The 12,535-nt window shown below is 34.4% G+C and overlaps 1 protein-coding gene across 2 annotated transcripts in view; it reads left to right on the top strand.

The window, feature by feature from the left end:
* The window catches only part of EFR3A (EFR3 homolog A), a 102,023-nt gene extending 90,908 nt beyond the window's left edge, over window positions 1–11,115 (top strand). For both annotated transcript variants that reach the window (XM_058564948.1, XM_058564949.1), the window contains exons 21-23: window positions 3,482–3,585; window positions 4,103–4,152; window positions 8,660–11,115. In XM_058564948.1, coding sequence (XP_058420931.1) covers window positions 3,482–3,585; window positions 4,103–4,152; window positions 8,660–8,765 — 260 coding nt within the window. In that variant the 3' untranslated portion in view covers window positions 8,766–11,115. The remainder of the gene's footprint in view (window positions 1–3,481; window positions 3,586–4,102; window positions 4,153–8,659) is intronic.
* Window positions 11,116–12,535: the final 1,420 nt, after the last annotated feature.

Below are 12,535 nucleotides of genomic sequence, written 5' to 3' on the forward strand. Positions count from 1 at the left end.
GCATGATAGAGTATCATGTTAATCCTTGCTGTTTTATCAATGAGAACATTGAGGCAGAGAAATTAACAAACTCTCCTGAGATCACATAGCTAGTAAATGCTGGAGCCAAATTTCATACCCAGGTCTGACTGACTCTTTAGTCTTTTCACTTATCTTTGCATAAAATATTACTCTGATTTTTTTCTCCTTTGGCCTTTATGGAAGTAAATTTTGTCTCACATAATTTGCCTCTTTATTTTAGAATGGTTCCTTCAATTAAGTAGTAATATTAATTACTACTAGGCTAATGGTGCCTTCATCTCAATTCATTTCTCATTGATAAAGCATTATATGATGGAAATTGGCTCTTATTTTTTCAGGTATCAGAATAAGAAAATCATTATAAAGGGAAATGAAGTGTTCTAGCACCCATCACACATGAAATAAAATCTGACCTTTTTCCTCTTAACCCGTAGAGGATTTTTTTCTTCTTGTAGTACATTCTCAAATTTGCCCAAATAAAATTAATTGAGTTCAGTAAGCAATGTGTGAACACTCATTATGTGCAAGATACTCTGAGGCATTTAAAGATTAAGACATGTTGAGGAATGTACAGTCCAGGGCGTGGTTCTCAAAGTATGTCTGTGGACCCCTGGAGGGCCTGGAGGAGACTCATTCAAGGGATCCATGAAGTCAACAAGTATTTTCATCATAATACTAAGACATTATTTTTTGCCTTTTTGATTAACGTGAATGAAGGCAGTGGCACCACATGCTCGCAGTTATTTTTTTTTTTATTTTTTTTTTTTGTGAGGAGATCAGCCCTGAGCTAACATCCGCCAATCCTCCTCTTTTTTTGCTGAGGAAGACGGCCCTGGGCTAACATCTGTGCCTATCCTCCTCCACTTTATATGGGACGCCGCCACAGCATGGCTTGCCAAGCAGTGCGTCGGTGCGCGCCCGGGATCCGAACCAGCGAACCCCGGGCCGCCGCAGCGGAGCGCGCGCACTTAACCGCTTGCACCACCGGGCCGGCCCCTCGCAGTTATTTTTAAAAAGCAAGATTTTACTTAATACCCTTTATGAATCAGTATAAATTATTACTTTAATTATTTAATCTCAACCCATGAGTGTCTTTGGGAAGTACACATAAAAAGCACTTCTTTGATTGCCTTGATTTGCAAGCTGAACTAGTCGTCTTTTACAAGGAACACCATTTTTACTTAAAAAAAAAAAATAACAAAACCTGTGTTATTTGGCAGACATTTTCTGGAAAATAAATGAAGTGATGTCACTTCAAGAGAAAAAAATAAAACACCCTGACAGTATTTGCTCGCAATGATAAAATTAGCACTTTTGAATAAAATTAGAATTTTGCAACTGTCTGCCACTGTGAGTTTGACAGCTCCCCAGTATTTAAAGACTTTTCTCACGAGATCAGTGGTAATAACTAACAAATGTGCCTTTTTAAAAAATGTTTTATGTAATGAAATATGTCTACGTTTAGGGGACCTGCATTAAGTCAGTGGATCAGTATTCCAAATGACCATTTGCATGATGTTGCAAAATTGTGCATGAGTAAAGATCTATTCAAAGTGTCAAGTAGATCAATTGGTTTTAACATAACCATTTACAAAAAGTTTATTAATAAGGTTTCAAGTTCCATGTTGCAACTAACTTTTAAGAAACTACCACTTGCCAAGTTTTGTTGTAGTGTCCCAGAAGAAATATCCACAATTCTGTGAAAAGGCTATTAAAATACTCTTCCCTTTCCCAATACCTGTCTGTGTGAGGCTGGGTTTTCTTTATATACTTCAACCAAAGGAACATATTGCAGCAGGTGGAGTGCATTTGCAGATAGAAACGAGCTGCCTCCTATTAAGCCAGACATTAAAGAGATTTGCAAAAATATAAAACAATGCCACTCTCTCACTAAATTTTTTCATTTTGGCAAATATGATTTTTTTATTAAACAAATGTTATTTATGTTAATACATAATGGTTTCATTATTTTTAAATGAATTAATAAATATTTTTAGTTTCTCAGTTTTATATACTAATATGGAAAATATCAATAGATATAACATGCATTGAAAAACGCTGTTTGAGGGCCAGCCCCGGGGACCTAGTGGTTAAGTTCAGCGCTCTCCACTTCGGCAGCCCAGGTTTCGGTTCCTGGGCATAGATCTACATCACTCTTTTAGCGGCCATGCTGTACTGGTGACCCACATACTAAAAAATAGAGGAAGATTGGCATGGATATTAGCTCAGGGTGAATATTCCTCAGCAAAAAAAAAAAAAAAAAGTTATTTGGTTTTCTCAATAATTTTTAAAAGTGTAAAGGAGTCTTAAAAACGTAAACTTTGAGAACTGCTAGACTAATGCGTGGAAAGCACACTCACTGCCTGCAGGCTGAATTTAGGTGGAAGCATTATTTTCAGGAATTGAATTTGAATACTTAAGAGCAGGATGTGTGCTCAGCTTGCCCAAGTCCCCATGTTTCCTGCTGCTTTTGCCTGACCTACTTTAAACACTTATGTTTCTTGCCTGGCCCCTGGCACGTTTGAGCTGGTGACCCTGGTCTAGTGAACAACAGAGAAGTGATCATAATTCTGCATTATAGTCACTCAGAAGTACATAAATTCTTCAACTTTGTTAACCTGCCACAATTTCAAAGGAAAAAAAAATAATGCCTGTTTCTCCCTTTGCTATTTCCACTTTTTAAAACTAGCTAGTTGTTATCTACAATTGTCTACTTGAAAAGCAGCTTTGTTTAAAGAACTTTGAATATAGTGCACTTCATCCTATGAAATTCTTGACCAGGAAAAAAAAACCCTGAAGAATTACTGGGTGTTTGTTACAGTAGACCATCAATAAATAAGCCATAAGTTAGCCTTCTTTTCATATTTTTAAGCAAACAGACTCAGTTATTATATCAGTAGTATGAAAAAGACATTTATTATTTTCCAAAGTTTTTCTCACAAACTTTGGCCAGACCACACATCATCTTAAGATAAAACATCCCTCTTCAAAATGTGGTAATTAAATGGACAAGGCTAAAACAATGTGATTCTAAATGACCCTCCCTGTATTTCAATTATGCCATTCAGTATCAAGTTGTATTAATTTAGTACCTCATATGTGCAAAGGCATGATTATTAATAAAAGAATCATCCTTCGGGAAGGGCCTTGAGGTTGTTTGATTTGTAGGAAGTTATCATGTTCCTGCTTTTTTGGTGAGAGAGACAAAGGTTGTCTAGGAAGGAGGGTCTGGTACTGTGTAGTTTCAACCCTTAGATTTTTAAAATATTTTTGTACATGTGCTTTTTAGCCTTAACTAAGACATTTCAAGGATGTTATACCTTTTGCTTTTTTCCTTATAAAAGTAGTCCAGTAAATTACCCTTATTTTGGGTTTATAGATCATTTGCTCTTATGGTCATTGGCAAAGTTCTATGAAATTCTGTATTCCTTTTAACGGGTCTTTATAAACATTTATATAGATACCAGTGGAATGGAAGAACAGGAAAAGGAAAAAAGGCGTCTTGTGATAGAGAAATTCCAGAAAGCACCTTTTGAAGAAATAGCAGCACAGTGTGAATCCAAAGTAAGTGAACAAATGGTGAGGGGGGGTGAGGGTGGAAGTGGAGTTGGATTTTGTGGAAACTTCCTTGGTAATCGGGGAAGTTGGGAGGTTCCAAGCTTTTGGCAGATCAGCAGAGCACAAGATCATGTGCTGAATAGAGACTGAACTCTGAAGGCATAGCTATGAAGCCTAAATAATTTCTTTGTGTAATATAAGCTGATATAAATGGCAGATCTCAAACTAAATATTAATGATGGTTGTTGCTTTGATACTTTTTGTGCAGTGGTTTTCCATGATTTTGCTGCGAGTATTTTGTTTTATGAGTCTATCCGTTTGTTTTTACCAGTGAGAATAGGAAAGGAATAAAAGAGAAACTTGACTTTAAATTCCAATATATGAGACAGACAAAACCAAAACATTAAAGCATTCTGTACCATCAGCTAATATTTACAGTTATGCTTTGTCCTTGCATTGTATTATTACATATGGGTGTTTAGGAAATAATAAATTTATTCTTAACTCTTTTTTCTCCTTTTAGGCAAATTTGCTTCATGATAGACTTGCTCAAATATTGGAACTCACCATACGGTAAGGATTTTGTTACTACAACTGAAATAAAACAAAACAAAATAGAAATAGAAACTATTAGACCCCTATAAATTTGTTGCTGATTGTGTTTAAGTAACTGTGCTTCTCATTTAGGGTACACACAAGGTCCTGTAGCTACCTTTGTCATAGTCGTCATTCTGTTTACTGGATAGAATCTGGTATAATTTCATGTCCGGGTATTTTCTAGCTTTCCTAGCTTTCATTTTTAGATCATTCATTCCTTCAAAATGGTCCTTTAAGGACATCTGGATAATTTGGAAGACTTGCATTCTAATGATGTGTTTACCCAGGTAGTTTCTCATATTTAACCATTTTGACCTGCAAAAACTACAATTTAATATGGTTGAATCTCATAGGTCTTTCCAGGGCAATAATGATTCTACCTATGCAGATGGCTCATTTGAATTCTTAAACTTTCCTTGAGTTTTCCTCAGTCGTATCCATTTGAGTCCTCTTATAAGTTGTTTTATACTCAAGAACATATGGGTGTAACATACTTTGGTTATTCTGTGTCTGTTGGTTATTAAGTAATGAAGCACATGACAGAGGGAGAGACAAACTACAGGTCCCATCTAAGGAAGAACTTCTGCGTATTCTTATATCGACTTCAGTGTGGAAACTGGCCTTTGTATAATGTGGCACATACAGGAGCCATAGAGAGAAGCTATGCTTCTGGAATGTTTTTCAACATCAGCTGTATCTTTTATATTTTTAACTTAGCTAAGTCTGTTTTGTTTCAGTCTCAGTATCCTCTAAATAGAAAAGGCAGGTGGATGCTCTAGTCCACTTGCTTTTTTATTCCAGTCTTTTTTCTGCTTATATGCGAGGTGTGTTTTCATCAGTATCACATCTTATTCTAGGCGTTTCCTCACCATTCCTGCCACCCTCCACTGAGGGTGGCAGATTGACTCCAAATGAGTCAAGAATCACTCATTTACAAAATTTCAGAAGAGAATTGGACTAAAATATGCAATATGTGATATACCTTAGATTCAGAGAAAATTGCTGGGTATGGACATCTATTTCTTTGATACCTATTGTGACAGTAAATGTCTACCCTGCACTTGGTCTTATGCTACATGCATTATATCTGTTATTTTTGCTAATCTTCACCACAGCCCTGAAAAGTTAGGTAGATGCTTTTTTTTTCATTTTCCAGATAAAGACATTGAGAGTTAGAGAAGTAAAGAAACTTGCTGAAGGCCATCCAGCTAGTGAGTGGAAAAATCAAAATTCAAATTCGTAACCCATGTTCTTAAATGGAATGTTGCTAGGGACCACCATGTTATATTTAATCACACTGTCATAACTATGTGGGGTAATATTTTAGAATAAGTATTATGACTAATTATGTTTTATGGATAGTGCAACTACTACTAGTAGTGAGCATTTATTGAACACTTACTACTAGTAATTAACATTTATTGAATACTTCTGGTGTTCTAGGCACTGTGCTAATAAGTGCATTATTTCATTTAATATTTACAACAGATCTAAAATTAAGTAGTGATTATTTTTACTTTACAAGTGTAGAAACAGAGGCACATAGAAGTTAGATAACTTATCCAATGTCACCTAGTTAGGAAATAGTAGTTCTGGATAGCTTACATGATACAGAGAAATTAAACACACTTCTTGGTGTGCCCTCAGAGCTTTCAGTTCCAGTTTGATATGTTTCCTCTTGTTAATTTGCCTCACTTTAAGCACTAGACAGAGGAAAGTTTGTATTCTCTAGAAAAGAAACAAAATAATCTTATACTTTGTTCTTTCATTCACTTTGACTTTAGTACAATAAAAAAAAAAATTACAAGAAATGCAAAGAAGCCGGAAAATACAGTAAGAATAAGCAGCCCCACAGATGACCCAATTATTGGAATTGTAGACAAGGATCTTAAAAGAACACACACACACAAACATCAAAGAATTTAAAGGAAAAGATATATATATTTTAGGAGAGAGATGGAAACTGTAAAAAAGAACCAAATTGTAGTTCAAAAACTAAATGATATAATACCTGAAAGAAAAAGTTTCATTGGATGAGCTTAACAGTCTACTGGACATTATGGAAGAACTCTTAATATGTTGCTCATGGGAGTATAAAATGGTACAAACACTTTGTAAAACTTGAGCAGTTCCTTATAAAGTTAAACACATACCAGATATTAATCCTGTAGTCCCATTTCTCAGTATTTATCCAGATAAATGAAAACTTATATTCACAAAAAGACATGCACATGAATGTTTTAGCAGCTTATTCATAATTACCAAATGTCCATCAACAGGACAATGGATAGACAAATAGTGATATTCTTAGTATAGTTAAATACTATTCAGCAGTAAGCAGGAGCACCTTTTTTTGATAAATCTAAAAAAACATATTGCGAAAGAAATCAGAAATAAAAGAGTATAGCTTTTATGGACCATTCCTATAGGTTCTATAGACCTTTCGTATGAAATTCAGGAACAAGGGACACTGATCTTCAGTGTTAAAGATCAGAACATAGTTGTTGGGTGTGGGTGTATGTGTGTGAGTACGTGGGAGTAGGGAGAAATTGACTGCTTAGGGACACAAAGTGACTTTTTTTAAATGATGAAAGAGTTCGGTATCTTTATTGGGATGTCATTTACGTGGTATATACCTTGGTCAATTCTTGTCAAACTTAATATCTGTGCGTTTCACTCTGAAAATTATCCCTTAATAAAATATAATGCACTATAAATATTGGAATGGTGATTGCAAAATACTTATTAGTTGCCAAAAATAGAATAATGTGTCAGGATAATATAAGAGAACCAACTGAATAACCTAAATGAGAACAATTTACAATTAGATAATGGTATGAAGTTAATATTTGTACACGTAATAATTAATGAAAATTCATTACCATATGAATGGTAATGAAAATTCATTACCATATATGCATAACTATAAAATACTAACAATATGACTTACATGAAATAACTATAAATCTCTGAAATATGCATAAGAATACTTAATAAATGGCAACTCATACATTGTTATTTAATAGGAAGTTACTATGTTAGACATCAGTTCTCTGTAGATTAAACTATAGTTTTAGTCAAATTCTTCACAGAACTTTTTTTTTATATCTGAACAAATGATGCTAAAGACAATGTGGAAAAATCTGCATATAAAGCAGTCAGGAAAATGGAAGAAGAAAACAAGGGAGCATTTGCCTTGCTAGGTTGGAAAACATGTGATAGATCTTTGGTACTTACAACAGGTTGGACTTGTGTACAGGTAAGTAGCGCAGAGGAAAATTCAAAAATAGAAATATCGGAGATAAAGATAAGATTTCAGATTTTCAAGCAAAAGAGCAAATGTTCAATAAATTTTGTTTGGATAGCTGCTAAGGCTACTGACTAGCAAAGGAGGGAAGATTCTTACTTCACTTCTTTTACCAAAATAGAAAATTTTAACTCTTATTTAGAAAAATACATAGAAATTCTAGAATTTATACAGAAATATTTTTTGTAATCTTGGTCTGGGGAAATTTGCCTTAACATAACACAAAAACTAGAAATCCTAAGAAAATCATTGATTTTTTGTAAAGTTTTAAGCATTTGGCAAAACACACACGGCTGAGAATTAAATAATGAATTGTGGAAAAACATTTGTATCGTATGACAAAAGATTAGTTGCCCATATTTAGAGAAAAATTTTTGAGTACAAATATAGGCAGTGGACTCAGACAATTCATTAAAGAAACATAAAATGGATATTAAATCTACAAAGATATTTAGCATTAGTATTAATGCCACTACATTAGTCATAACTCAAAAAGTTGAAAATAAAAATACAAAGTCCCGTTTGCCTGTGATGTTGGCAAAGATTTAAAAAGAAAAAGATTTCTTATACAAAATATTTATAATGGTATAAGAGAACAGGTACACTGAAGTGTTGAAAGTATAAATTGCTGGTATTCTGGCAATATGTATCAAAGTCAAAATTGTGAGTACACTTTGATCCAGAAATTCTGTTTGTAAGACTATAAACCACAGTCAGGATAAAGTTACGTATGTATAGGAATAGACTTGTGAGCATTATGTATAATAATGAAAAATAGAAATGAACTTGTGTTTTTCCACTGGATTAAATCAATTACAATATATCCATGTAATGAAATACCATGCTGTCATCAAAAAGGATAATATATGTATGTAAGAAACTTTTTTTACTAGTGAAACAAAGCAAGCTTACAAGAATGGGTATAGTGTAATCCCATTATAAAAATATATATATACATATATTCAAAAGAAAATGTCTGGTTTAGACTTAAAAAACAGCTTGATACCGCCATGATGTATTTCCCGTACAGCCTTGTAGCTGGCGAGCAGCTGTATCACGTTGATCCCTGCAATGAAGGAGTCTTAATCTGCTGTTTGCAGGTAGTCATTAAAATGCTCTGTGAAATGAACAGCTTTTAAATGTACCTGTTGACTGTGCTTTATTCTTCTTTTACAGTCCTCCTCCCAGTCCATCAGGAACACTGACCATTACTTCTGGGCACGCCGAATATCAGTCTGTCCCAGTCTATGAGATGAAGTTTCCAGATCTGTGTGTGTACTGAGTGGCTCATGAAGACTTCAGCATAGGATTTTAAAGCCTAACAATTAAGGTCAAGCTGAGTTTTCAGGGTTTACTTAATGCATTACCAACATACTCCCTGAAAATAATGGTGGAACTTTTCTTTAACCAAATGCTTGGCATTTCATATCAGAAATTTTGGAACTAAATATGATTTACAGTACTTTTGAAAATAGATTTATGCCATGTTAATTTCTTCTGAGATTCCTGTTGGCTTTTAAAGTTGAACATGTGTTGGTCTCACATTATTCCATTGTTAAACAGTATATTTTAAACTTTTCACAAACATAATTAAAAAAAAAATTAAGCTTTCAGAGGATTGAAGATATATCAAGTGTCTACTACGTTTCTTAAACGTCTACACAACTGCTTAGAAATAGAATTGCCTTTGTTTTTGGTTATCGGCAAAAGCAAAACATACAAATATGTTCCTGATCCTGGGGCTGCAAAACTGTTCTGTGGCTTTTTGTCCCCATGTTTTAGGTGTTGTGCTGGGCGTCCCTTTATTAATACGTTTACTGTAATAACGTGGTAGGCATTCCTTGACTTGTGTATGGTAATATTACATCTGTGAGTAATATTCCTAGAATATGACCCTAAAATCGCCATACTTTAAAGTGTCTAGTTCTTGTAATACTGTGTATTCTGCGGAGAGTTTGACCATTCTACTTGAGAGGCTTAGAGCTTACTCTTGGAGTACCGAACTGTGCAATATTTTTTACATTATAAGGTGTATTAGTTTACAGACTATGCTTTGAAATTATAGTAGTATTTTGCTGTGGCTCCATTAATTAAATGAGCTGTATATTTAGTATAGAACAAAAAGACATTTAAAACAGCTACTAGTTCACCTGTGAAGAGTGTGTACATTTTGATTTCTATTAAGAGCACATTAATTTACATTTTTATATTGTGCATTATTTTAAATCCTCATGGTCAAAAAATTACCCAAACGGACTTTGAATTTATAAGATCTAAACCATAACTTGTATGGATCTCTGTTTAGGATTTGTTATATTACATTTGAAAAGAGTGCCTATGGTTTTAGCAATTAAGTGTGCTAAGGATCATCAATTTAAGCTTCTGTTGATTTAAATTACCAAGATTACATGTGCTGACAGACCTGTAGTGTTTTCTTACCATTATGTACTTTTCAGTGAATTCCATGACCTGGCAAAATGAACAACTTTCTTTGCAACTCTTATAAAATTCTTTTAGGACATTTTTATAAAAATAACCTCTTTATAATTCTAATACATTTTCAGATTTGATTTTTTTTTTTACATAAAACAGTATACATATCAAAAATTGTAGCTCAAAAAACAATTCAGTTTGTAGCTTTTGTTTTTGTTTGAAAAGTTGCAGTGAAGAATGGCATGCTATAGCTTTGTGATTATGATTATTTGGGCAACTTTAGTAGAAACAGAAAAAAGTAAGGAAGTGATAATAGAGCAGGCATACTCGAAATTTTATGAATATTTAAACCAAAGTACAGCATCTTGAAACATCTTGCAAAAGATCCTAGTCATTTAAACCTATAAAATGCTACTCAAACATCCTGGGTGCTTTATTAAGTGTAGATAAACAAGACCTTGTTTCAGAGTAGTCGTGCAGTCCCCACTGGGGTAATGGCCCTGCTGCACTGTCGCTGTAACTTTGCCTCTTGATCAGGTAAGATCTTTCACTATTTAATAGGCCAAGTTTTATGTTTTTTAGTTCCCTTTTTTTCTTCTGTATTTTTAAAGAAGGGTATTAATTTTTGTGCATTTAAAAAAAAGCAGGGGGACATGCAAAAACAATCACCATCCACTTGGATGTCATTTTATAGATTAACACTGTGTGCTTTTGTATGAAAAAATATATTTAATTTAATAGTATAAGAAAGGAAGATATATACTCATTTTCACTCATGCAAAACAAAATTTGCTCTACAAAATTTCGTGTTTCTCTGTGACGTAAAAATGCATGTATTGCATGTAAAGAAAAACCGTTTCAATTAATGTTTATCACACCTTTCTCTGGGTCTGTTTGTAAACTGTCGATTTGGGTTTTGTGGGGTTTTTTTCTTGTTGTTTTTAAATCACAGTAGACTTCTGTATATCCTAGATTACCGAACTGGTCTTTCTAACAATGATTCTCAAGAAATGGATCTTTTCTTTGGCTTATTCCTTCCAGGAGGTTGCAGGAGATCCTGCAGGTGATAGGTATGCATATTGTATTATAGCCAGTTTGGATACTGAAAGTTTAGGGTTTGTTGAAGTTCACTGTATTGCTATATTTTTGTAGATATTTAAAACTCTTAATAAACTGTTAATCATTCTGTTTTTGCTGTATACGATTGCTTATTCATTTTTTTTCTGGACATTGAATAGTTAACATGTAAATGTTCCTCCTATACTTGTGTTGTCTCTCACTGCTTATATAGAGTTTGAGGTCATTGGAGTTTATCTGAACACACACATACACTCTCTTCCTTAATACTTCTGAACTCATTATTTTTTAGAATAATGCTACACTTTACCAGCAATTAATTTCTCCCTCCTCAAAATATTTCTGTTCTTCCTGTCTGAAAATGGAACTAATTTGTCTTATTCATGCCAGTATGTGTAATAAATGTAATGAAGTGAGTTTTTAGGAAATGTAAAAATTCACTGTGCAATTCATATGTAAGCAATAAAATGAATCCAAATTACTTCTGTATAAGTACATTTTTATGATAGCTATTATTACAGTTCTTAAATTTATTCAATATTTTGCTTTAGTTAAAAATGACCCTTAGTAGAAATCAAGTTGCCAAGTGGATTCATCCTCATGTACATTGAAGTATCAGAACCAAAACTGCCAGTCATGACGAGATAGAGCTAAGAGAAAGCTCCCAGTGTGAGCCTGTGGAAGCACAGCTGCCATCTCCACATCAGTCTTAATGGTTGTATTTCAACCCTATCTCCTTGCCTGTCTCTCTGAAAAAAATAGCTACTCTTTGAATTACAGGAAGCCTGTCTCTCTGAAAAAAAATAGCTACTCTTTAGTACCCTCTGCCACCCTGTTTTGCATATTCTACCACTTGTAGATCTGCACATCATAGCCTGATGGGGTGCAGGGACTGGCTTGAGGCAGTGTAGCAAGGCAGTGAGGAGCATGGGCTCTGGGTTCAAATCCAGCCCTGCCACTTCCTGGCTGAGTGGCCTAGGCAAGTGCCTGAACTTCGAGCTTTGAAGTCCTCTTCTGTAAAATGAGGACAGTATGTTATGCCCTCAGAGCTTATCTGTGAAGAAGTGAATCACTTAGAAGAGGTTCACTGTGCCATGCCTACATGGCACAGAGTAAGCATTCAGTACATGTTTGTCATTATTAATAATCCTCCTTGAGTTCACTGTACTGGCCCTTAAGCACCCTGAGCGGCTGTCTCAGTTCTGTAATCTTAGGCCAGTCACTCCATGTTTCTGAACCTGTTTTTTTAGGTATAAAATGAGCAGTCTGTATGATAATGCTTTCTCATATGCTTTCTTTCCAACTCTAGCTTGTTGGATCCTATTACCTGTTCTCTCATCTGATAAATTATTGATCTCAAGTACCAAGTTCAAGAATGAAAAAGGAGAACCAAGGTGAGCATCAAACTCTGCTCTTAGTTTAGCTGTATTCGCCTTTTGCTTACACTTTGAGTCAGAGGCAGACTATTAGGAAGGCACTACCTTAACATAGGTTCTCGTAAAACAGAGCCTAAGACAAAGGCTTACATTCAGGGCTTACTCT

Source organism: Diceros bicornis, chromosome 21 (assembly GCF_020826845.1).
Source record: "Diceros bicornis minor isolate mBicDic1 chromosome 21, mDicBic1.mat.cur, whole genome shotgun sequence".
Lineage (NCBI taxonomy): Eukaryota > Metazoa > Chordata > Mammalia > Perissodactyla > Rhinocerotidae > Diceros > Diceros bicornis.